Genomic DNA, 27,297 nt, shown 5'->3' with positions numbered 1-27,297 from the left:
TTTCTTGGTATTTACTTTTTTTTTAAATTTATTCTGGCCTTCTAGTTTTATATAGTCGATATAAAAAAGTAGAGAAAAGCAGTTTATATATAGCTTAAATCACTCCAACTACAAATTACAATCAAACTTTTTAAGATCAAAAATAAACCGACAAGTATTTCGCAAGATAGAGACGACGCACAGACGATATCGATTTATTTGGATAAGGAAAAAAGAAAGGGAAATCACTATAAGGCAATGATTTAAAATAGATATAAGACAAGAAAGTCCACAAGTTTTTTTATTATGTTTTATTTAAAGCATATGCATTTGCAAATTTTATTCAGTTGAATAGTTTAAAAAGGTGGTTTCAATTGGTTAATTTGTTTGCTAATCGAATTTTTTTCCGATGAAGATTTACTTATTGACATTTTATAAATATTCTTGCTCTATTAATTTTATATTTCCTTAATAAAAATACTTTCTTAAGAAAAAGAAATATGTTCAGCTTTTTCACTATTCTATATTAAAACACGAGAACTCGTTTTTTTTAATTTATTATTAACACAATTTATATAAAATAACTACCGTATAAAATTCGTATCTTTTCTATTTATATGCAACAATGATACACTACTAGTGCATTTTGGAAAGAGAATTTACAATGAATGATAAAACGAATTTTTTTCAAACAATTATTTTATTTTAGCTCATTTTCAAAAATAATTCATATTTTAGCCAATTTTTAATGAAACTGAATTTCAAACAATTTAGCAGAGTTATAAAAGTGCCATACCATACCATATGAGGATAAAAAATATTAGTAACCAGTTAGAAAAAATTATTAACACGTTGAAGGACACCTGCTTTTCCCTTAGGTTAATGTATCGGCACTAGCGGCATATACCGCAAAGCGTAAAGCGCTTTGGTGGATACTGACATGATATAACGCGTTTGCTGTATGGTGGTTTTATAGCAGTTAGTGTCAAATGCCGACAATTTACCATGTATTTAGGGTAGGCTGTCATTCTAAAAACCCGCTGGCATATATTTAGGATGAGTAGTACAAAAAGTTTTCTTGTTTCGGGTTATAATAGTTTATTGATGACCGCGGTCCAGTTAGCACGTGTTTATAAAAAAATAAATTAAAAAATGGACGAAAACCAACAGTAAAAACTTCTTAAACTTTACGAAGAGTGTGATACAGATGAAATGTCTTCAGAACATGACCCCTTTAGCGGAGATGATGACTCGGACTACGAAGCCGATAGTGGCGAATTAAACGAAAGTTCAAGTGATAGTCAACTGGAAAATAAAAATTAGGAAAGGGATAGATGTAAGTTTATCTATCGTATTATAATATTGTCAAACATTGAGAAAAAAAACTAGCATGTACCGAGTATTTTTTATACTTTGCCATTTTTTTAGCATCGACTTCAAGGTCTAATGATGGGGAAAAAGTAAAAACATGCCTCCCGGATCAGACGGATATTAGTTCAGACTCTGAAAATGAACGAGAAGAAGAAGGTAATGTACCTGTTTTATCATCCGTTATTCAGTATTCAGCAAATATTATTTTTTTTTTTAGTTCAGACATCTGCAGAGAGGAATTTGGTATGGGAATCTACAATAAAAGATCCTCTTGACCTTACGTTTGATGGTTCTAATAGTGGTATTAGGCAAAATATTGATAATATGACACCAATTCAAGTTTATGAACTAATATGGACCCGTGATATTATGAATTTACTAGTAGAGAAGACGAATGAATATGGCGAGGTTTTATGTCTTCAAAATAGACCAAAGAAAAGGAATGAGAGATTTAGAAATTTTCAACCCGTTAGTATCCAGGAAATGAAACAGTTTTTTGGTTTATGTCCTATAGGTGGGCGAATGAAATGTCGTTCTGTAAGAAAGTTGTTTTCTCTGGATCCAATTTACTATCATCCAATATTTTCGGCCACTATGTCTGGCAGACGATTTGAACAGATTTTGAGATGTCTTAATTATTCTAGTGACGACAAAAATGATACAGCTGGAAAAGTAAGCCTCCTTTTAAAAAAAATAATAAAAAACAGCCAAGATTTATTTTATCCCCAAGAAGCATTATCATTGGATGAATCTCTTTTATTGTTTAGAGGTAGGCTTAGATTCCGCGTGTATATAAAAAGTAAAAAAAACAAAGTATGGAATAAAATTCTACGAACTTTGTTCTAGTGATGGTTACATCCTTAATATTGAAATGTACAAAGGAAAAACAAATCGCGATGATGTCGGATCATCCAAAATAGATTCCCTAGTTTTACGCCTAATGGAGCCTTATTTAAATAAAGGGCACCACGTATATATGGATAATTTTTATAATAGCGTCACTTTATCCATCAAGTTGCTAGTTCAAAAGACACACTCAACTGAAACATTAAGGAGTAACAGGGCTGGTAACCCCAAAGAAGTAACTACAGTAAAACTACGACGTGATGATCATATCTGGCGTCGTTCAAATGATGTTTATGTTTCAAAGTAGAAAGACAAACGTGAAGTCTTAGCCATTACAACCGCTTATACCCCACAGATGGTAGAATCCGAAAATAGATATGGGAAAAAGACTGCAAAACCATTAGAAATAGTGCAATATAATAACCACATGTCTGGAATAGACAGATCGGATCAAATGATCAGTTATTATTCCTGCCCTAAAAAAACTGTAAGATGGTATAAAAAAGTAATATTTCACTTTCTTGATATTGCATTGTGGAATGCATTTTATATCTATAGACATAAGTTAGAAAAAAAGCCATCATATGCAACATTCCGGGAAAGTGTAATTAGAGAGCTACTAGGAATAGCAGGAATATAAATCCTCCACCATGTGTCGGTACTTGCTTCGACAACTAGCATAAATAGGCGTTGTTTCTCAAATTTCAATTTCAAATAATTTTTTGGGATATACTTATCTTTAGCTTTAGTTTTTTGACGTGAAAAAGTATTTTTATACGAGTTTTTTTGTAAAAACGTTTAGGTTGTAATATAAGGTCTAATGTGTTGGAATTTTATTTTAAAATACATGCACATGCGGCGTTTGCCGTCAGTGCCGTTTTAAGCACATTTATTGCTTTCGATGTGACGTGACGTCATATGACGCGTAAGTTTTTTTGATTTAGGCGAAAATACCAGCACTAATTAAGATATTTAATATAACTTTCGTTATTCTAGCTTAAAAAGTAACGAAGATATCAATGCGTGTTTTTGAGGTCGTACCGGATTTCCTCGTGTACTTTTTGCAATACCTACGCATCTGACGTCATATGACGCTAGTGTCCTTCAACGTGTTAATACCTTTAGTACTGACCAGCTTGCATGAACCAACTAAAAAAATTAAAATATCAATCCAAATAAAAATATGACCAAAATATGAACATTTTAAAAATCAGCCATTGATCTTAACCAAAAATTTGTAATTTACTAGTAGTTAAGACACTCTTAGACTATCTATCAATAGCAACAACTACATAGCACTCTGACTATTAACAATATTATCAACTTCATTTCTCATTTTTTTAGAGGTTGTATTGAAATGCTCAATATCTTGGAGGTAAAATAAAAATTCTTTGACTTTATCTTTAAATTTTGTTAGTTTTGCTTGATCCGAGTCCAAAATATCTCCTGTAATAAATAAAAAAATCATTCTATATAATTAAATCATCAAAAAACTCACCTTGACTACATAGGCATAATAGTTCATCAATACATTTGTAACAATGTTTCAATAGCACCTGTTGAAAGGCAGTAGACCAATATTTTTTAAATCTAAAAAAAATTACTAATAAGCAAATTAAACATTTAAAGATGTCTACCTTTTTAAACATTCTTCAAATGGCCAAGGACAGCCTTGCAAGACTTCCATCTTGGTACAAAGGTCTCCGAAAGCGTTCTTGCAGCAGTAAAATATCACTTGGGACAGAAAATTCTGAAGTCGTATTTTAATTCTTAAACACTTGCTATTTCTTATCATTGCTAAAATTTCCTTTGGCGTATATGCTTTAAAATTATTGCTAATAGCTTTGTTTCTTAGACCAATATCATTGCTAAGTAATATCTAAAAAATTTGAAGAATTAATATAATAATAATTCATTCATTATTGTTCCAACTAATTATAACAATTTTGCAAATACAAAACAAATATATAAATGAAACAAATGGCCTTCATAGTCAGTTTCTCTCCAAGAGGAAAGGCTGTTAAATCCGTAGAGAAATTCTAAGCCGTACTTACATTTCGTCGGTGAAACCAGAAAACCGTGTAACTCCACTTTTTGTCGAAAATTACATTTTAGTGCCAACTTGTAGAGAACGCTTAAATCTTTATACTAGCAAAATTTTAAAATTAATTTGGACGCGCAGATTTCTGTATTTTTGTATTTAGAATTGTGTGTAAATCCAGCGTTGGTTAGATTGACGGGAAAAAAGTGTAAGTCCGTACAGTACCGTTATCAACAAGGTTATGTGGTAGGAGCTCGGTAGAAACTTAAAGTTTTTACCAAGAAAAAAGTTAATTTAATTATTTATTTGTGAGAATTGTCACAAAAGGTAAGTTACTGCATTAGTTATTTACTTTTTCTTCAACAATGCCGCTAATGATTTGGAAATAAATTAAAATTTTGTCAGGGTGTGGAGATACACTTTATTCTAAAAACTGGTTTAATGGATATACACGATTTTCTCATAGGTCATTTTAATCGTCGTTGTTATGGTTGGAAAAGGTTTATTAGGACAAAAATACTCTAATCTTTAATTCTTAGAATAAAGAAGTAGCACATACTTTCAGTAGCGTTTTATTGAAAATACAGTCTTCTCTACTTATATTGAATTGATATTAATCAATAAAATTATTTTTGCCTACATGTTTGGCACACAGAGGTGTTCATCTTCAGGGCTATATTATTCTGTTCCATTTTATTTATAAAATTTTGATTCTTTATTACAGCCCTGAAGATGAACACCTCTGTGTTCGAAACATGTCGGCAAAAATAATTTTATTGATTAATACAAATTCAATATGAGTAGAGAAGACTGTATTTTCAATTTTTCCAATTTTACTTTAATTTTTGTTAGTTTCATTTTTGTTAAATCTTTCAATTTTATTTACGTATACCATATTTGACGTATACCACACTTTTCTTTTTAGTTCTTACCATAATGTCACGCGGACGTAAAATATTGGAACTCCTAAAAATTGAAACACAAGATCCAAATCGACTATTACAGGAAGCACTCCAAAATGATGTATTATTTGAGGATAATATAGAAATCCAAATAGACATAAATGCTTCAAATAATAATGTTGAAGAAATAGTAAGTTTTATTAACAATGATAACTTGCAACTTGATGAAAGTATGGATTATGATGTACCATTTGAAGAAAATTCTACTAATACTTTGGTTACAACTGATGCGCAAATTTTGGAGGAAAATAAAGAAAACTGTTTTACGAGCTCTCCCGTGCAGAACAAGAAACCTAAGGTTCAAGTTGGAGTTTCAGATATTGGATTGAATAAGAGAAATACTGATGGCAATTTTGAAATTTCTACAGAGAGTGACGAAAGTGAATTTTCACCATCAGAGAAAGAAGACGATATCAGTTTTATGAACAAAGAAAATAATACTGACAAAGAAATAATTGAAGCCGAAGTGGAAAATGAAGGCACTGATGAAGATGAGGAGAACAAAACGTCTAGTAAACGAAGAAAGAAAAGAAAACTTACTATTAAGAAAATAGATTCTTCTTATCAAGAAAATAGGAAAAAGCGAGAATTGGGATTACCTTATTTAGGGAAAAAGAAAATGGAAGGGAAATGGAAATATAATGTTAGTAAACCCGGCAAATTTTTATCCAATCCTTGCAATTGCAAAATATCAGATAAAAAAAATGTTTTTGCATGTAAAAAGCTCGCTGAACATAAGAGACGCGAAACTTTTGAAAGTTTTTGGAAGAAATCATGGCCAGAAAAAAAAGAGTTTGTGAAAGGTCTTATTGATTTTGAACCTGTGAAAAGGCGGAGAGGTCTTAAAGAAACATCGCGCCGAGATTTTTCTGCTAGGTACTAGGTACTTGGTGCAAGATTTGGTAAAATATAGAGTTTGCAAGAAAATGTTTAATGCTAGCCTTGGCTTAAAGCATAACTGTGCTTTACACTGGCTTAAATTGGAAGAGAAAACTATGAATATAGAGCGCTAGACAATGATAGATAATACAGAACTTTTAAAGATCAGTAGCAGAAGAATAGAAGCATCCAGACTCATTAAGGAAAAACTTAAATCCTTTTTTTATTCTTTACCAAATGTGGAGTCCCATTATTGCCGAGCTTCTACACAAAAATTATATTTAGAACCCATGTGGACTAGTAAACAAGAGCTTTTATTGTGAGAAGTGGTGCAAAGATGAAAACATTAAGCCATTTTCAAGAACGATTTTTAACGATGTGTTTCAGGAATTAAATCTTTCAATGTACCACCCGAAAAAAGATCAATGTGAGGTTTGTGTTGCATCTAAAAACAAGCATATATCTGAAGAGGAATATCAGCAACACCTTTTACTAAAAAACCAAGCAAGAGATGAAGAGAGAGCCGATGACACCGAATTCATTTTCGCCATGGACCTACAATCTGTCTTGTTGGCTCCAAAAAATAATGCTAGCACTATGTACTAGAAGACTAAATTGGCAGTCCACAATTTTACGTTATTTAACGTAAAAACCAAAGATGGGTTCTGCTTCTTATGAAGTGAGGTGGAGGGCGCTCTTACAGCGAACGAGTTTTCTTCTATTTTAGTGAATTTCATAGAAAAGGAAGTTGTCAAGACCAATTCCGGATTGGACAAAAAAAAATTTTTTTTTTGGAGTCATGGGTGCAATGCACAAAATCGGAATTCGGTGTTGGCAAATGCTTTGCTAAACATTGCTATGCAGTACAACTTGATCATAATACAAAAATATTTATTTAAAGGGCATACGCAAATGCAAGCTGATTCTATGCATTCTACAATAGAAAGACCTCTTAGAGGTAAGGCCAGCAGACTACGTGTCTCATTGTAAAAGTGCAAGAATTACTCCATTTCCTTATAACGTGTCGTACTTAAATCATACATTTTTTAAAGACTTTTCTGGCTTAGATTATTATGCATCAATAAGACCTGGTCGAAAAGTTGGCGATCCCACAGTTAATGACCTTAAGCAATTAAAATACACTGACGATGGCATTATTCAGTACAAACTAAAACACTCAGATGCTGCCTGGGAAAACTTCATAGTTAGAAAAAAAAGCAAATTACTCAATTATTTGTTCCATACGAATCTTACCGTGTTTGTACAATGAAAGGCGAAAAATTAAATTAGATAAATTTAACGACTTACAAGTTCTAAAAAAAAATTTGCTACCAGACTATTATGAGTATTATGATAATATTCCCCATACATAATTTGATTTATAAGATGTCTTCGCTATATCCCGATTCAAAGAATTTTTTGGTTCTGTTTTTTACTAAGGCTGTACTGTACTAAAGTTATTTGTGAATGGCATACAATATTAAATTATTATTAGTTTTAAACCAAAGTTACGCTATTGTAGTGCCATCTACTTTAAGTTTTGTTAAGTTAATGTTTTTGCAATAATAAAAATATTTGTTGTTATAATGCTGTATTATTTTGAATTAACTTTTTAGTAAGCCAAAGTATGAAGAAAAAAGTATATGTAAGAAAAATAATAATATAATAAAAAAATATCTATAAACTTAACCTTTTTCAATTTTTATTAGTCTAAAAAATGTTTTGACAAATTTGACTTCAAAACTTACCAACACGAAAGTTTTTAAGCTCGCCTGTAAAATTTACATTTTTGGACATACACTATTTTCTGGTTTCACCGACGATTTAGTTACCTAACCTAAGCCTAATAAAACCCAATACATTAATGAAAAGCTAGATGACTCGGTCCATTATGTTAAGCGGTACAGAGATAGTTCATGGTAAAACTATTAAGCACTGGTCAGAAAAAAAAATTGTATGTATATAATATCTTATTTTCTCTGAAATGCATATAAACGCCCATAAAAATTCATTCACTGAGAAGCTGCTGTTAAAATGAGTAACTTGAAACGGTTGACGCTATGTTATAAAAGAATCCTCTTTTAAAAAGTTTCTTATTGTGCTTGGGGATCGTAAGGATGTGCTTTCTACGTATATTTATATTATGAACATTAGTTCTGTAAACAATTTTCCTACTGAGATAGATAGGACACTGAAATTTAATGATGTTATAAAACAGACAAGCCGAGTGCAGAACACGCCTATTGAACATTGACAACCAGCTAAGTTCTTTAAGCTTATGTCTTATGCCACATATAAAACGTATGCAAGAGGTTTGAACCTTTTGCACTCTCCGGGCCTGTGCTGTATCCAGAAAAGGACCATAAACACTATCCGAGAAGTTAAAGTGTGATAGTACGAGTGCGTCACATAGTTCAATTTTGGTTTTCTTTTCTAAGTAATGCCTATGAGGAAAAAGAGATTTAAGGGCGCAGTAGGATTTTTTAATACAAGCTGTTTTTGAAATTTAATTTTAGTGTCACAAATTAAACCCAGGTTTTTAGTGGAATTTTTAAAAGAAATATTAGCGTTTCCGATATCTAGATCTAACTGACTCATGATATTTTCACGTAGTTTATCATTACAAAATAATAAAGCCACCGATTTCAAGGGGTTTAACCTCAGCATGTGACCCTCGGACACCTCACAAAGCGCCCGAAGATCCGTATTTATTCTAAGGTTAGCCTCTGTCGCATTTTCTGGTTTAAAAGAGTATAAAATTTGAGTGTCGTCGGCATATAATAAAATTAGACGTGTAAATTGTAAAAAGAAGGGGGCCCAAGACACTGTGGGACACCTGAGTGTAAAGTCATTACCTCAGAGTACTTCCCATCAACTAATACCCTCTGCATCCTATTACTTAGAAAAGATTGAATCATAAATTCGGCATTCAACCGAAAACCAATATAAACCAAAATACTCAACAAAACATCATGATTTAACAAGTCAAAAGCTCGTGAATAGTCTAGAAGTACCAGAACGCTAGCTTTGCTGTTATCCAATTCCCCATTAATACGGTCTGTAATCTCAGCCAACGCAGTTGTACAACTATGTCCACGTCGAAATCCTGACTGCTTTTCTGGCAAAATATTATTACTTGAAATAAAGACAGAAATTTGCATTGTTATAACTTTCTCTAAAATTTTGGACATAGCTAGTAGGATAGAAATAGATCTTGCCCATAGTCATTGGGCTGATTTACTTTTGGAAAAGGAATAGCAATGGCCGACTTCCAAGCACTCGGAAATGTTGATAATCCTAAACAATAATTAATTAAATGTTTAATATAAAAAATGATAAAGGGGCAGCACAATATCAAAATAGTACTGTTAATATCATCGCTTCCAGAAGCCTTAGATTTCATCCCAAGCACAATATTGGAAATTGTATCCTCTGCTGTACACCTCAGTGAAACAGAATTCCTGATTGACTTTTTTATTATTCTTGTAAAATTCTAAAAGGTCTTTGTTAGGAGCAGAGTTTAAATTTGTTGTGCTAACAAAATGTGAATTGATCTCGTTAGGTTTTTTTAAATGAGTCGGAAGTGAATTTATTTTTCTATTCACAACGTTAATCTTTTTTAATTCAGCCCACTTTTGTCTAGAGTTACAACTTTGGAATTTTATATTTAGGTATGTTTTTTTTTCTGCGCATATATATTTTATGTATATATAAAAATATATACATGGCGAATGTGCCAAACAGCAATTCTAGGTTAAACTCGTAAAAATATCGATGTTGAGCCAAATATGCTTTAGTAAAATGTCATTTATAAATAATTGTCATTTATAAAGATCCAGGGTGTTAAAATTCAATTTTCAAATCTGTTTTGTCCTATAGCTCAAGTTGTTTTTGAGGTATCGACATAAAAACTTGGAATCGCTAGTTTTTGGGAATGAGGAATATGATTTTATTCTAGTTTTTGATATAAAGTGTAAAGGGCCATATTCACACGCATGCAACTGATAAAGAATGATGATTTTTAAGAAAAAAAGGTATACATGCATCTTTCGGTTAAACACAGTCAAAAACACTAAACACGGACACTACAGATAACAAATTAACGTAGTCATGGATGCTTAAGCATCATTAAACAGGTATCATTAATCAGGCATATTGACATTATTTTTGACACAATTGGTTGGCTTACAGATGGATTGGTCTTGGCAGTGAATTTATTAATTTAAGCAATGATAAAAATATAAATTCTAAAGGTTAAAAACTGACTTTTTATTTAATTTTCTCCTAGAAATACTTTTATTGTAATTAAGGTCTTTAGTGCTTACCACAGATTCATATTTTTTGCCGGCTTGCAATAGACAAGCTAATATCTTGTCATCTGGCGCCTTACCTAAATCTACTTGGTCACAAACGTCTGTTATAGACTGCCCTAAAATACCAATATTAAAATATGCAATACACCTAAGCTCTTATAATGATACCTATAACTTTTGCGTCTGGTTGCAACAATTGGCTATTTATTAATTTTTGTGCGGCTAACGCCATCGGTCTTAATTTTGAGGAAAATGAGTCTTTAAAGTTGTCAATTTCTTGCTGGACCATCCAGGGAATGAATATCTTTAATTTGTGTTTATTAGATAATGAAAGTGCAAGAAGTTCTCTGATTTTAGGCAAATCGTGTAAAAATACGTTTGTGTCTGTTACTATGCAAATAAATGGCTCTTTTGCCATTGTAGACACGGGAGGTGGTTGCGGTTGGGGAGTTGGTTTTTCTTCTGCTGCACTTTCTGATATTGCCTGAAAAAAAGACGAATTTTGTAAATTTAGCATCACTCTAACATATTTTGCCAACAAAAATCAATATTAGTATTTTTTTTAAATTTATATGTGGAAGAGCCAATACGTTATTTTTGGCGTAGACCTATTAAAACGGACACCTAAATCGCGAGGCGTCAGACTAAAACAATATTTCCAATACCTTCATTGATTTATAAAAATATATCCAGAAGTAATGTGGTAAAAAAAAACAGGATGCAAAATTTTTCTTCTTTAGTTAACTGTTCCGTTTTTAATACCTATAAGTATAGTGTAGATGATTTCCATTCGAACACCTTACAAATTGGGGTACGGTCAACATAATAAATTCACGCATTGAAACAAATAGCAAAATATATAATAAGCGGTCCTCGTATATTTAAAGACATCTGATCGCTGGAAATTCCTAAACCCCGGCCCGTTCAACGAGAAATTTTGTCAGAGAGAGGTAGGCTAAGTCCCCAGCAATGACGTATAAAAGACGAAGACAAAAGATTACTACCAGCGCTTGGGGTTTGAGTGGACGGGCCGGACCTATAGAAAATAAAAATTCTACGATACATTTTTACATGGGCCTGGTGCCAGTGGCGTTTTATGTTTTATTTCTGGTTTAGAATCTTAGAATCTTTAGAAGTTTAGGTGTCTTAAGAGTGTGTTGGTCGCGTGTCGTAATTTTATAAATTAATTTGTTGTTACCGTTGTGGTCTTTGTTGTTGTTGTTGCTTTTGTCGTTGTTAATACTGTTGTTGTTACTGTTGTTATCACTGTTTTTAAATACTTTTTATCTAACAATTTAAAATGCTATTGTGGAGACCTTTTGATGTTTCTGATAATGAAATGGTCAATTTGGAAGTTAATTCCAACTTGGCGCAATCGGAATTTTTAAATAAAGACTTACATGTTCAAACCCAGAGAGTTGTTTTAAATATTTTCAATTGCCTAAAAAACGAAATGCGCGGGGCCTCACAAAACGACATTTTAAAAAGAGTTTGTGAGCTGACTAAACTTGCCCGTACTACCGTCTACACAGTGATAAAAGCCGGAGACGTCATCGATCATTGAATCCTTCTGTGGCACGCCTATGCTTTACAAAGAAGATACCGCTAATGACCCGAGTTTTAGTTTTTCTGCTGTTCGGATTGAGTTCATATGAACTATATATGACTACAACAACAAGGTTGTCAACTTCAATCAAAGTTGAAGTATATAGATTTTGCTTTAATAAAAATGCATCTTCTTAAATACATACTTAAATTAATCATGTCTTTTGTCTAAACGTATCGAAGATCAATGGACATGCAGTTTTATATCAGTACCGAATGGTCTCAAGTGGGATTCCATAAATTAGTGGTTAAAAATATCTAATTTATTAATTTTTGTATACTTATGTAAAAATAAATGCAAGATCAAAACAACATAAAAGCTCTCAACTAACAAAATAGAGAGGATATTTATGCAGATTTTTAGAGCGGAAATAAAGGTAAAAACATTTTTCCTGCTTATGTAACATCATGAATTTAAAAATTTTAGCTCATGATATAATGAAAAACAAACATTAACTCCTATAATATGACTACATAGTAATCCAATGAACAATTTTACATTTTTAGAAAAATGAAATTGATACTATTTAAATCAGATAAAGGATCAACCAACAAACATTCCAACAATCAAAATATGGAACTAAAATCAGGCTATAACTTCCTGATAAATGAAGGTTTTGGTCTAATAGAGCGAGCTGTAAAACAATCTATACACTAATGATGTTCGTAGTATTATTGAAGATGTATAACAAATCATCGTGATATGAGTATTGAACCCAAAAATAAAAAAACGCGTTAAATTTTCTTCGAATAGAATAAAGACCAGGCTTTAAAGATTTACGGATTTTAAATAATCAAGACGCACAAGAAAGCCCATTTCAGACAAAAAGGCTGCCTATATAAAAAATGGCTGTTATTTATTGTTAAATTTGTATAAATGGAACTTACTTCCATTTCAATTCTTATTACAAAAACCAATAGCGAAAACATTCTTAGTAATCCTTAAATCAATATTTGGAGCTGTTTAAACTAATAAATTTAAATCGATCCAAGCATAAAATCTAAAAAAAAATCAGGTATAAATGGGATTTAAATACGTGCCACAATAAAAAATGTTAAATTACATACAGATTAATTAAAAGATCAAAAAAAAGTTGACAAAATATTAATTTATATTTACCAAAGAGCAGCAAAGTTAGATGCCTTTTTCTTAAAAAAAAATTGTCGCTTGAATCCCTACCAATAAAGGTTATGATGAACATGGTTTACGTGACAATAGCAGTGTAAACGGTGCACATTTTTAAAATTTCACCTTGTTTTTATCATTTCAATACATACTAGTATAGCTTGTTAAATATTATTATACATATATCTGTTATTAGATAAATACTTGTTATGCATCTTATATAAATGAAATTCAAAATAGTATATCTACTAATCCTGCTTTATTCTGGTCGTATATCCAGACAAAGAAGGGTTGTTCAAGAATACCAGGTAGAATGCATGACCATAACGGAGTGTATGAGGAACCGAATCACATAGTAAATGCATTTGCGTCCTATTTCCAAAGTGTTTATACCTCTACAAACAATGATGAAACTGACCACCATGTAGTTTCAAATCTCTGTGTGCATATAGATGATATTTCTGAGTTGGAAATTGAGCAAACTTTGAAAAATATGAAGAGTAAGTCTAGTTCGGGCCATGATCTTATTCCCTGTTTTCTACTAAAAGATTGTAGTGCTGTTTTCGCTGAGCCTCTTAAATATCTTTTTAATTTGGCCTTAAAGACATGCACATTTCTGTCATGCTGGAAACTGGCTAGGGTATGTCCGATATTGAAAAAGGGGGATGCTTCTGATATTGCCAATTACAGACCAATTGCGATTCTCAGTAGTTTTGGAAAGGTCTTTGAGAAAGTCATATACAACCGTATGTTTCCAGCAGTTCATAGACTCATCGCCACTCAGCAATATGGATTTATGCCCCAACGTTCTACAATGTCTAATCTGCTTCAATTTACTCAATTTTTAAGTGATGCTATTGATGACGTCGGCCAGACTGATGTAGTTTACACAGACTTCTCAAAGGCCTTTGACTGCATTGATCATTTTACTGTGCTTAAAAAACTATGCTCTTTTGGATTTAGTCCATCACTTTTTTTAGATCATATCTTACTTCAAGGTAACAATTTGTTTCTTATAACGGCTTCAAGTCTGAGTTGTATTTGGCTTCATCTGGGGTGCCTCAATGATCGAATTTGGGGCCTTTACTGTTCTTAATTTTCATCAATGACCTTTCCCGCAACTTGTGAAAACTTACTGTTTGCCGACGATTTGAAAATATATAGCAGAATCAATAGTATTGACGACTGTGTATTTCTCCAACATCAACTTGATATTTGACACACCTGGTGTATAAAGAATAAACTTAAAGTAAATATATCTAAATGTAAAGTAGTGACATTCACTCGGAAACGTAAACTATTAAATTACGTATACAGTATCAGTTCTGAAGAATTAGAACATTGTGAAAATATACATGATTTGGGGGTTACATTTGATACCCAACTGACATTTATTCCCCACACTCAGTCAGTCCTTTCATCCGCAAATAAGAGTTCTAGGTTTCATAATGATAAACTGTAAACAATTCACTAATATTACACCTCTTAAAACACTGTTTTACTCACTAGTTCGATCAAGACTTGAATATTGCAGCTTAGTGTGGTATCTAATATATCAGATTCATGTTATGGCTCTAGAGAATGTTCAAAGAAAATTCCTCAAATTTTTGCATTTGAAGGAAACTGGTGTCTATCCTCAAAGAGGATTTGATAATTTTTTTTTTACTGTCTCAGTTTAATATCGATTCTCTTAATTTTAGAAGGATGCTTGTTTCTAATAACTTTGTATATAAGCTTACACACAATCTTATTGATTCGCCCCATCTTTTATCAATGTTAAACTTTAGAGTATCAAGATGTAACTCACGGCTTACCGAAACATTTTATTGTTTTCATTCGAGAACTAACATTGGTAAGAAGTCACCAATTTTTGTTACGACCACAAATTTTGACAGCATCTCTGCTTTGTGCGATATACATAACTGTTCTCTTAGACAAGTAGGTATTTTCACTAGGGTAATTTTCTCCCCTCTTATTTAAGTTAGATGTGTAGGTCTTATAGCTTAAGCACATATTGTATTTTTCAGTTTTTTTTTCATATTTTATACCTGTTACTTGGTGTGCTAGCTTTGTTCTGTAAATGGTTTTGTAGTGTTGAACAATAAATAAATAAATTATTGAATTTATATATATTTTCTCTTTCAATTTAAGCCTTAACCAATTATCTTTGTTGACAACTATATGATTATTTTTCAAAAATAACTTACATCCCACTCCATAGATACATCTTCCTGTTGCTCAGTCATCAGTTCACTTTTATTAAGCAGTGTATCATCTACATTTACCAACAAAGAGTCATTTTGGTATGCATCACTAACTCTACTTGTTGGATAGGCACTTGTCATCCAATTTTCTATATAAACTGACTTGTTTGTGCTTGTAGTAGGCATTTCGATATTACTAATACCTGTAAAATAATATACAAACAGTTCAAATTAAACTTTGTCAAAAAAGCCAACTACAAATTACATAAGGAAATGGTATGGATTTACTTTATACATATTTTAACGGTGAATTAAGTTTATGAACAGGAACAGAGAACTCCTTTTGACAAAAAATTATATAATAAAACTTTAGTAATACCTTGAAAGATACGTAAATGATTATTGGCCATTAATAAAAAACTACAGGTAACAAATTATATGTATAAATTAATATTCTAGGAGGCACATGCGGTATTGTTTTAATAGAAATAATAAGAAAGCCTTTTGAACCTATTAATAATCATGTTTTTAAATTTCACATTTAAGGCTTTGAAACCTGATCCATTTACAAAATCAGGCCGAGCAATTCAAACTGCGATAGCTACATCCATCAGAAAGCTGACTATTTAATGTAAACCAATTCAATAGCATAGGTAATTAGTTTCTCCTTGATAAACCTTAGATTTGCATATTATTACTGTTACTGAAATATCAAATGCGCTATATATTATAGTGAAATATTTTTCCATTTTATGGAATGCTTCAAAAAATTATTATTTTAAAAAAAGGATCAGATATTATAGTAAACATTTAAAAATATATTATGATTAATTAATTATGCAATAAATCCCTTTTGAAATTTTTTTATTTATGGCAAAAAAAAGTTGCATGAATAAAACATGAAAATTACCTGATTCCTTTTGAGATTTATTTTCTACATTAACTAATTCCTGGCTGAGTAAACCTTCCTGTGATAAATCTGTTTCCATCATTGATGAATACTTTTTTAAATGCGATTTGTTGTTATTTGTAATTCTCAACAATCTAAAAAAAAACTGGACTAATGTCTGGTTTGTTTGAATTGTATGAAAATATACCTATCTTGTAAAGAACTGGTGGAAGTATCTTTTTTGAATATATCTGGACCTTCACTGACAATTTGACTAAAACAAAAATAAATCTTATAACAAACAACATTGCTAAAGAAAAAACTTACCTCTCACAAGCTTGTTTTTGAATTAAAACAGGACTTGTGCATTGAGTTCTTGAGGAGATACTTTGTATATTGTCAGAACTGTGCTTGCCAAAAACTGATACCTGAACTTCCTCTAAACTTTGTCTCTGTTTCTCTTTAATTAATTTTAATCTGTTGGAAACAGAACTCGATGGAAGGATAATATTGAATTTTTGCTCAGGGCTTTGCACAGGCGACTTTGCCTTGGACTTATTATTATTCCTTAGTAAGTTTGGAATAAAATTACTGGGCTTTTCAAAAAGTTTCTGGTCCTTTGCTACATGAGTACTCTCAACTTCAAGAGTCCTCTTAAGAGGTGAAATATGTTTTGTTGTTTCCCTTTCATTTTCTGTATTTTTGAGTGAGTCTCTAAGCCTTTTTAACCTTTTAGAAGCAAGATTCTCAGCAAACTTTAAAAGAGCTGGCTTTTCAGGGGCTTCAGACTGATTATGATGAACAACTGTTTGCCGAGTAACAGGCAATTGAGAATCAACAGAATCATAACTAGATTTTGCTCTTCTTACTGCCAAGACACTAGTGGAAGCTAATGCTATTTTTTTTAATATACTTCTTGATTCCTCAGGGCTTTTTAGAACCATAGATTCCTCAGATTTATCTGAGGTATTATCCTGAAAGGGTGTAAGTTAAAAAGCTGAATGTGAACTGACAGTAAGAAATTACCTTTGAAGTTATGCTACTTGAGCTGGAACTATCAAACTCCTCAAAAGGTCTTTTAACTAAATTTCTCTTCAAAGGGATTTTTAGTCCTTTTGGTGGACTGACACTTGAAGGTATTGGGCTGGAAATAAAATGTGAGTCTAGCACACTGAAACTGAAATTTTTAAAATAAATTTACCTTTGAAGAGTTTGATTAGGTGTAAGTGTCTTTGTGCTGCTGTTGGATGTTGAAGCTCTTTTAAGTCTATTTAACCTTTGCTGCATAGGGGTATTTGAATTTAAACTCGTTTCACTACTAGACACTTCTGAGACAGTTACAAGGCTTTTACATGACCTGGAAGGAATATTATTAGGAGTTTGATATTTTTAAAATAATAAAAACACTTATGCCAAGAATATCTTCATTACTTTCATGGTAAGGAATTATATATTTTATACCAACTAGAATATTTTTTCATCGGGAATAATTTGACAGACACCATTATATTAAATTTGTGCAGACATTTATTTGAGGTATATGAGTATTATGAGGTTCTTACTTCCTCTAAGAATTAGCTCCGCCCTGGACCAGATGGGATTCCGGCATTCTTTCTAAAGAAATGTGTTTGTGTTCTTACGAAACCAATACTGTTAATTTTTAACAAATTTTTAACAAATCTCTAGGTACTGGTTCTTATCCCACTCTCTGGAAGAGAAGTTTTCTAAAACCCATTTTTAAAGCTGGTAGTAGAAATGAAATTTCCAATTATCGGGCTGTGTGTAACCAATCTCAGTTGCCAAAGCGGCTTGACTGCCTGGTCAGTCATAGGATTGCCTGGAGTTTTAAATCTTTATTTAATCCTGAGCAATTTGGATTTACAAAAGGCAGATCTACTGATGCTAATTTGGTGCTGTATGTCAACTACCTCTACCGCTGTTTGGAGAAGGGACTTCAGGTTGACTCAATATATACAGATTTTTCCAAAGCTTTTGATCGGGTTAACCGTGGGGCACTCTTGCAGAAGCTTAGGGCTTTAGGTATTGTGAAGCCTCTTCTTCAGTGGATCTCGGGATTCATCAGAAGTAGAACCCAGATTGTTAATCTTGGAGATGTTCCTCTGAAATTTTGGTGCCATCTGAGGTGCCACAGGGCTCTCACTCGAGCCCTGTTTTGTTTTGCCTCTTTTTGATTGATTTAGTTTGGAAACTTGAAAATTCTCGTGTGCTAATGTTTGCTGATGATGTGAAGCTATTTAGGCTTATCACATCCCTTTCTGATGCTGTGCTCCTGCAAAAAGACCTCAATTTGTTCTTTGATTGGTGCCACTTGAATAGAATGTCCCTTAATATCAATAAGTGCCATAAGATTACTTTTTCTAAGCAAAGAAACCCTATTGCTTTTCTTTATAAAATAAATAATGTAGCAATTGGTGTAAAAACAGAGGTTTCTGACTTAGGAATATTTATTGACTACAGGCTGTCTCACTGGTAGAGCAATGAAAATGCTGGGTTTTATCCAACGGTCTACAACTGATTTGTCTTTGTTTACTTTTAGATTACTTTTCTCTTGTTAGGCCCATCTTGGAGTATGGCTAAATTGTGTGGTCCCCGTCATATAACTGCTACATTGAGCAGATTGAAAAAACTCAAAATAAATTTTTAAGGGTGTCGGCTTTTAGATGTGGTTACAGGAGACAGGAGTATTACTATCAGTGGGTCAGGGATAACCTAAACTTACCCACATTAGAGTCACGAAGAACATTACTCGACTTATGTTTTATGCATAAGGTTTTAAATGCTACTATAGATTGTCCCGAGTTATTGTCTCATTTTAAACTTAGGGTGCCTTCCAGATGGAATAGACAATCAGAAATATTTTCAGTCCCATTCCACCATACCAATTATGGCATTAATGAGCCAATTACACGAATGGCTCGAAGTGCTAATGGTCTGTCAGCACAGATAACCTTTTTTGACTCTAGGATTACATCTTTTAAGGGGCAGTTAAAGAATATTATTTCATAGGGGCTTTAATTAATTAACTCATCTACACCTTTCATTGATTTATAGATAGTTTTGTATCTGAATATATATGTTTGTATGGGTATACTATGTAACATTTTTGTAAATGGATTCCGTAAATAAATAAATAAATAAATAAATTGATGGAGATTCCTATTTTCAATATCTACTATTTCTATATTATGGTACATACATTTTAGGTTTAGGCTTTGTGCTTCGCAATAAAATTACAGTAGATAGTAAATAGATAAATTATTATCTGAAATAATTATACACTTCTGTACTTTTATGAGTCAACATTACAGATTAATAAAATAAACATCACAGATTAAAATTGACAAAACATGAAAACTTAAAGTACTTAATCCTTAGACCAAAAAAAGAAGCATTTTGTATAAAATGCCCTTTTATTGCATTATTGTGCTGATTAGAGTTGAGAGCTTCAATTCTTGTTGGTAAATAGTCGAAGATGTTAAATGAGAAATATCATAAGCCTTATCTAATACAAGACTGATGTTACATTTTGTATTCTAGGGTATACAAAATGTAATATTCTAATATTCTAACATAGAACAAATACTGCATAATATAATATGTAAGCATTTTCTTTTCCCCATTAAAGAATTGCCTAAGTTAAATGAGAACGACAGTCTCTTGAGAATTTATTTGTACCAGATTTCTAGTAAAAACTTCTAAGTGAGAACATGTTTGTACTTCTTAAATAAAAACTATTAATAATAAGCAAAAAATACAAAATAATTACCTAAATGAGTCCCCAGACAATCGTTCTTCAATACACTCATTTCTTTTGTGAGTTGTTAAACTGGTTCTGTTAAAAATATTCTTAGCGCTTCTATTATTTGTGGGCTGAGAACTGTTATCAATCTCAATAATAGTCTCTTCTCCTGTATCATCTTTTAAGATAAACTTTCCCGGACGTTTTCTGGACCTTTTAAGGATTGTCCTCTTTTCGTTCACATTATGAGATTTCTCAACAGGCTCTGGACCTGAAACATCCTGAACCCGTGATTGTGAGGGTACAGTTTCTTGTACTTGGACTAATGTGTTGCCACTTTTAGTTTTTTTGTCTCTTTCGCGCAGTATATCTTGTTTTCTGGTACCTGAGCACTGATCTTTAAAAGAAGAACTTTTCTGGGCGACATTTCTAGGACGCTTCTGAGGCACTTCAGACTGGTCACTTAGACGACGCTTAATTAATTTTGATTTATTTTTACGTTCAGACATAGCTCATTTAACGAAAATCAATGTTAAAAGAGCATTATAAAAAGCTTTAAACAGAGATTATTAACTAGGAAGTAATCAAAAATGTAAACATTAATCGCGGTTATGTTTACATTTATTTAAATCTCTTCTTATATAGAATAAACCGACACCGAACGTCAAGTATGGCTTAGGCACGGCATACACTCAGGCGATGACAATTTTGCTGTGGTATCCTTATCGCAATTTCGCAAAATTGAAAGAATTATATTCTTTTGATAAATATATTTTTACTCAATCTCTTCAACTTTTTTTGAAAACATCTTTATTATCTCCAATAATGTTCACATGTGTATATTACAATTAAAACTTCCTAATCAATGCATGCAAGCATTGGTCACGAGAGTAACTATTTTACTTCTATACAGTAAGCCTATGCCTAAAAAAAAAAATTAAGTATCAAAGAATATTTAAATTTTTTTGGAATAATTACTAAATGGTTGAACAAATTTCTGGCAATTCATTAAATACCTTAAACGCTTTAGCAACAGATTTCCGAATCTTATATGTTAGTTCTTGTATAGTTCTGATAAATGTTATTTACATTTCTTGTTGGATAATTATGTATCATATTGGTAAAAATAATGTTTATATTAGATTTTTGCTTTTTGTGGATAATTTTATATACTAGTTTACATTGTTCTATTTTTAGTATTTTATTTAACTTATTAAGATGTAATTCTAGATAAAGTGTATCTGTATAAGTAAGCCTATCGTGATTAGAAAGAACTTTAATAAATTAATTTTGAAGAGTTACAACAGTAGTAAAATTAGTTTGAGCGCACACTCTAATAAGGTCTCACTAGGAATAAAAACCTAAGGTGAGACATCAAGAAAGCATTATAAATATTATTTTTAGTTTTTGCAGTTAAATAATCGTGACATCTGTAGATAACTGCAATCATTCGCATTACTCTTTCAACAACACTGCAGATATGTTCCCGCCAAGTTAATACTTCATCAATAGCACCTTAAAAAAACCGTTTTCTAGACTCTAATCTACCCAGTGATGGTCATAAACTTTTCTTTTGTGATGCATTTTCTATATATCTCTCTCTCAGTTTATATTATTTCTGTGTTCCTTATCACAGTTCGGATATACATAAAAAAATAAATATTGCTCTCTCTCTTTCTCTCTCGTTTTTTTTCTTATATCAATTTTACAATTTACAACAGGTTGGGGTAATATCGTTTACTGAGAAGCACAGTTTTAAAATTAATTTCAATTCCTATTTGTAGGGTGGCTCATATATTAAGGGGCATGCGCGTACACCTGATTTAGCCCAGATACCGAATTTCCTCAACTGTTTTAATGTGAAAATCATATATACCAATATTGACGTCATCAACTTGTGTATTTTTTTGTTTAAATAACATGTATTTTGTTTTATTAGAATTAATTTATAATTTATTAAAATGCAACCAGTCCATATATATTTTGAGATCGGCATTGATGTTGAGCTCTAGAACAACCTTGCTACTATCTGTATAAACTAACAGATTATCGTCGGCAAAAGTGAAATAACGCGTAATGAGATTAGCAAGCTTCAAGTTTAACATATACAATGAATAAATCAATGGTTCAAGTACGGAACCTTGTGGGACGCCATAAGGATAATATTGAATAAGAATTAACAATTAACTAACACTGACCTACGTGTATCATTTAATTTTTACATATTGTTTTCTATTTTCGAGATATGTTTTAAGTAAATCAAAAAGCACTCCTCTGAATCCCACTTTTTTCGAGCTTATTTAAAAGTATATCGGTACTCACAACATCAAATGCTTTTTGCAAGTCGACAAATACGGCCACAGCTAATTTCTTTTTATCCAATGCTCGCGATATGTAATCTACAAAATCAACTGTTGCGCTATAAATATTGCGCGATTTTGTAAGAGTATTACTGTTCTCAACAAACCCATATTGGTAAATATTTATTAATAAAAGACGTAATCCTTTTTTAAATTATTTTCTCAATAATTTTAGGAAAAACACTTATTACCGAAATTGGTCTGTAGTTATTCATCGAAGACTTATTTACCAGAGCCCCAGTAATACTCTGTTTCAGATTAACAATGTCGTACACCGATACGCCATCATGTCCCGCCGCAGAATTTTTCTTTAGTGTTAGTATTATTTCATTTACTTCAAGTTCTCATAATCTCAGGAAATGAAATGCTTTTTCCTAAATACCTGACGTAATTTTCCAACTCTTTTACAATGCCCACACCGACATGAGCAAAATGGGCATTCAATTTATTTGCTACTTCAAAAAAGTAAAACGGGAAAATAACTAACAGCGTTAGTTATTTTCCCATCATCTGTTTCTAACGAATCAATATAAACTTTGTTAGGACCCTTACCAAGAAAATTATTAATAATTATTTAATAAGTAATGTATCAATAAATTATTTAGGTTGGCAATAAAAATCAGCTGATTAACGTCAACGTTAAAACCCTTATGTAGACACTTGCCAAAGCGTTTTTTGCTGTAATTCGCATTAGCCCCTAATTCGCATTATTGTCACGTGTAAACTTAGTAATTGACTAGAGAGATGGTCGTTTTCGTATGATTCGTACCAATAATACGTAGGGTTGCCAACCCTCCCGATTTAGGCGGGAGCCTCCCGCTTTTTTACTTGACCTCCCGACTCCCGCGACCTTAAACAAATCTCCCGCTTTTCGGCAAGTAAAAAATACATACGGGATTTTTTCCACGTTCTTTCTATTCGTTCATACATGTTTTCTTGAGGTTGATAATATGGATTTTTCTAACAGTAGTGATTTAAGTGATTAATTGAGTTGACGTGTTAGCGAAGATGATGATGCATCATCATTGAGCAAGAAAAAAAAATCTGCTGCTTGAGACAAATAATTTAAATCAAACCTTCTATTCAAAAAAACTAAATGGAATGTAAAGTTTAATAATGAGTGGAGCCAAACTTAGTCATGGATTGTTAGGGGAAAATGTATTTTATAAGCTAAATTTACGAGTTGTGAATTATATTTTACAATAAATTACGGTGGAGAAAACGATATAATTAAATACCTGAAAACGGAAAAACATAAGAAAAAATCGACTTAAGGTTCACACGAAAAAAAAATTGATATTTTTTTCGCTCAATCGGAATGTGCTTTTGGTTTTCACTTTATGAAACATCCTCATGATCAACTGACTGTGTGGAAAAAATATAAACGAATAAAATAAGATAAGTATAAAGGATTTTTCAAGATTTAAAAATTACCGAACGTTATTCCTGCGGTAGCACCAAAGCAACAAAACTTGTTACAAACGTTCTTGGCTCAGAATCCGAACATGTTATATAAAATGACTTAGGCAATTTAGATTTGACTCAGCTATTCTGCATACGAACTGATGTGTCAAATAAAGGTAATGTTAAATAAAATATTTCCCCTTGTTATAAGATATCTTAAAAAGGACGTTGGTGTATGTACAAATTCTTGAAATTTTATTCGGAAGTTATTGTTTATAAATATTTCGACAGAATCGGACTTAAATATTTTAAACATTACAGCCTACTGCGCAGATAACGCTTTCGTAAACTTCGGCAAAAAACAAAGTGTTATTACTGAATTCAAAAAATTAAATCCAAATATTGTTCCTGTTGGATGTGTTTGTTATATTATGTACAATGCCGGGAAGCACGGACAAGTAGCACTTAAGTATGATGTTGAATTTAGTTATTAGGTGTTACAATGAATTTAATAGTAGTACAAAATTGAACGATTTTTCATTTTTTGTAAAGAAAAAAAGCCGAATTTATTAAGAACTGCTAACTTTAGAATGTCACTGAAATATTTTACTTACGTTAAATCTTATTTTCAATCACAAAAACGACCCTCCCCCCACTACTGGAAATATTTTTTGAAGATGAGGTTGCTGAAACCTATTTAGGTAATTACGCACGTATTAATTATTTCAACGTCTTAAAATTTGTTAGTTAAAGATTTTTTCCAGTTCTATCTCAAGGAATTATTTTTTTTCCAGTGAAAATTTTGCTATGATAAAGATCTTTATAAAATTAGTTTTGTTTTTGTATACTACATGCTTTTTTTTATAGGTTTATTACTTAATATCGGAGATTCGATGCACAATACAATAACTAACTTAGAATCTGAAAAAAAACAATATCAACAGAATTATTTAATATTATACAATCATTACAGTGGCGAAGCGTACGAGTAGACAAGGTAGACACTGTCTACCCAAAATTATTTAGTTATTTGTCATTAATTTATTACGTAATTATTTCATGTAATGAACGTAGTCGCTCCTTACTATTATTATATAGTATCTAAACGGCTATAATATCTATCTATCTCTAATATCTAAAGGCGCGCCCCGCCTGACGCACCAATTAAAATAAAAATGCAGGGCTGACACCCACTTAATGTATACGAGCCCCAGAAAGACACATTGATATTTGTCTTCCGAAATTTAGAGCAATTAATCGAACCATATACGCATCAAGCAGGTGGCAGAGGTCCGGCCGCATCAGCATTCAGCCTATTACGTATGCAAAATTTATTCGCGGGAAAGACATTCGAGCTTTTGTCTATCGAAGTCGACCAGCTATTTTATTATGCTGTTGAGGGTTGTTTATGGACACGCTTGATCTGGTCGGCCGCAATACATCTTACAGGTTTTTTTAGTGGTTCGATATTGGCAATTGTATTTTAGTTGTGTTTTTATTTGTCTTTAATTAATTTTAAAATAATGGATATTATGGATTTATAAGTTATACCTTTGTTGTGTTTTTTTGTAAGTAGTATTTATTTTTATTTATATATCTTCTTATGCTAATAGAAATTATTTTTTTCTTTTTTATATAACTACTTAATTTTTCTCTTTGAGTTAATATTTCATGCGCTTTCATTCTCTATTTCATTAAAATAAATATTAAAAACACATTTTTTCTAATTAACGATTTTTATTGTTTGTCTACCCGAAAAAAAAGTTCACGCTTCGCCACTGAATCATTAAGAGGCTCATTAAAACTAAAAAAAGAACAACAATTTTGTGGATCCATAGCACTTTCTCTATTAATAAAGTGCAATGATATTTTTTATATACTATAGTAGATATATGTTAAAAATATATTTAAATGAAATCATGATAATAAGTTTTTAATCACTTACTGCAATGGCTTTGCAAAACTAGCCAAATATGAATATTTTTTTAAAATTTTATAAAGATTTCCATATCGAAGTTAACGAATATTTATTTTTTAAAGAATATATCGCTACCTCATTTATTCTCTTTTCAAGAACTTTTGATGTGCTAACTAGAGATCAGCAATGGGTGGCCTATTTAAAAAAAATTATACTCCCAATTTTTTTTAAATTTGCTGGTTAGCTTTCTCCCTCCCGCATGCAAATGCTATAGGTGAAAGAATTTATAATTTAATGGGTTTGACATGGAGAAAAGGGAGAAACAGACTGGATATAAAAACAATAGAAGCCGAGTTAATGGTCAAACATAGTTTTACCCAATCTTGCTAATAATTTGCTAAATTTTTAGGAAAGTATAGTATTGTAGAAATATTATAAAAAAGGTTAAATTTAGCCAAAAATATTAGCAATGTTTACTGATATTTTATTTTTGCTATTACATTACATACATAAACATATTTAGTGTATCCACTTTTTAGAAAGATTTTATTTTACTAGTTTTTTTTTGTATGTAATATATTTTTTTGTTTAGTTTAACGTTTTAAAAATATTCTTTCACGTTTTGATTTGTTTCTACTTATTCGTTTTGTCCTCGAAAAATTGGTCAAGAATTTGTTAAATAGTTTCCAAATAAATTACCTTTATTTCAAGTTTGTTAAAGTTATGTTTTATAACAACATTCTCATGCTCTTTATGTCAAAATGTGGCATAATTGAGGCACGGCACCTCAAAAAAAAATTCCTGCGCCTCAATTTATTTTCGCCTAAAATGACCTACCCACCTCCCGCTTTTCAATTTTTAAAATCTGGCAACCTTAATAATACGTACCAATACCAATCATTTTGTACTGTCGACTCATACGAATCGTAAAAACCTTTTCGTATCCATATAAATTCGTATCGCACAGAAGAGTCTTAGACTACGTTTAGGTTGTATTGGCAATCGCAATTCGAAGGTATCGTATTCGTACTATTGGCATCATGTTATATAAATATATTTATACAAATGTACAATAGCAAATGCAATGTGAGGGCATATTGTACATTTATACAATACGTATGTACGATTTAATTTTAGTATGAATAATACGAATCTTTTAATATGAATCACAAAGTTAGTACCATTCGAATTTTAATAAAGATCTTGAATTTTTAATAACGATTGGCTCTGCATTTTCATAAAATTTAAATTTCTATATTTTGCAAATTGGAGGTTCGAAATTGGGGGTTAATTTCAATGGGTTTCAAGGGTTGTTTTCTTTTATGGGTTTATTCAAATAAACTTAAATATAAAGGGTAAAGTGCTACATTTCTTAGTGGATTTATTCGTTAAATTCACACTTAAAACTTTGATAATTTAAATATTACTTTAAAGGGATAAGAAGGTACAAGCTGATACTTAATGAATTTATTCGGTAAATTCACGCTTTACAAGGAGTTAAAAACTTTTGATTATGTTAAATATTATTTTAAAGAAGTAAAAACATATAAGCTTGTACTTGGTGAATTTATTCGCTAAATTCACATTTAATTAAAAAAATTGATGTGTTGTGCTGCATGGGTTGCGTCGCATGTGTCTGC

General features: G+C 31.5%; 2 protein-coding genes across 2 annotated transcripts; one reads left to right on the top strand and one right to left on the bottom strand.

Moving 5' to 3' along the window:
* Positions 1-520: 520 nt before the first annotated feature.
* On the bottom strand, positions 521-20,578 carry LOC126739600 (transcriptional protein SWT1). Its single transcript, XM_050445355.1, has 12 exons — positions 20,003-20,578; positions 17,417-17,572; positions 17,242-17,359; positions 16,543-17,189; positions 16,424-16,489; positions 16,237-16,370; positions 15,330-15,529; positions 10,560-10,875; positions 10,404-10,507; positions 3,834-4,075; positions 3,695-3,786; positions 521-3,642 (listed from the first exon to the last, which is right to left on the bottom strand). Exons 1-12 carry the CDS (start codon positions 20,482-20,484, stop codon positions 3,485-3,487), a joined length of 2,715 nt encoding a protein of 904 aa, XP_050301312.1. The 5' UTR covers positions 20,485-20,578; the 3' UTR covers positions 521-3,484.
* LOC126739804 (piggyBac transposable element-derived protein 4-like) lies at positions 1,192-2,270 on the top strand. Its single transcript, XM_050445621.1, has 4 exons — positions 1,192-1,273; positions 1,408-1,506; positions 1,568-2,119; positions 2,197-2,270. Exons 1-4 carry the CDS (start codon positions 1,192-1,194, stop codon positions 2,268-2,270), a joined length of 807 nt encoding a protein of 268 aa, XP_050301578.1.
* Positions 20,579-27,297: the final 6,719 nt, after the last annotated feature.

The sequence above is a fragment of the Anthonomus grandis genome, chromosome 8 (genome assembly GCF_022605725.1).
Source record: "Anthonomus grandis grandis chromosome 8, icAntGran1.3, whole genome shotgun sequence".
Taxonomy (NCBI): Eukaryota; Metazoa; Arthropoda; class Insecta; order Coleoptera; family Curculionidae; genus Anthonomus; species Anthonomus grandis.
Note: the sequence above shows the minus strand (reverse complement) of the source record. Positions and strands in the feature narration are given on the sequence as shown.

Coding starts and splice junctions, on each gene's coding strand:
- LOC126739804 (XM_050445621.1), top strand. CDS start 1,192: ATGTCTTCAGAACATGACCCCTTTAGCGGAGATGATGACTCGGACTAC. Junction 1,507..1,567: donor AAATGAACGAGAAGAAGAAG/GTAATGTACCTG, acceptor TTTTTTTTTTAG/TTCAGACATCTGCAGAGAGG. Junction 2,120..2,196: donor ATCTCTTTTATTGTTTAGAG/GTAGGCTTAGAT, acceptor ACTTTGTTCTAG/TGATGGTTACATCCTTAATA.
- LOC126739600 (XM_050445355.1), bottom strand. CDS start 20,484: ATGTCTGAACGTAAAAATAAATCAAAATTAATTAAGCGTCGTCTAAGT. Junction 17,573..20,002: donor TTGTCTGGGGACTCATTTAG/GTAATTATTTTG, acceptor TATTCCTTCCAG/GTCATGTAAAAGCCTTGTAA. Junction 3,643..3,694: donor ATTATGCCTATGTAGTCAAG/GTGAGTTTTTTG, acceptor TATTTATTACAG/GAGATATTTTGGACTCGGAT.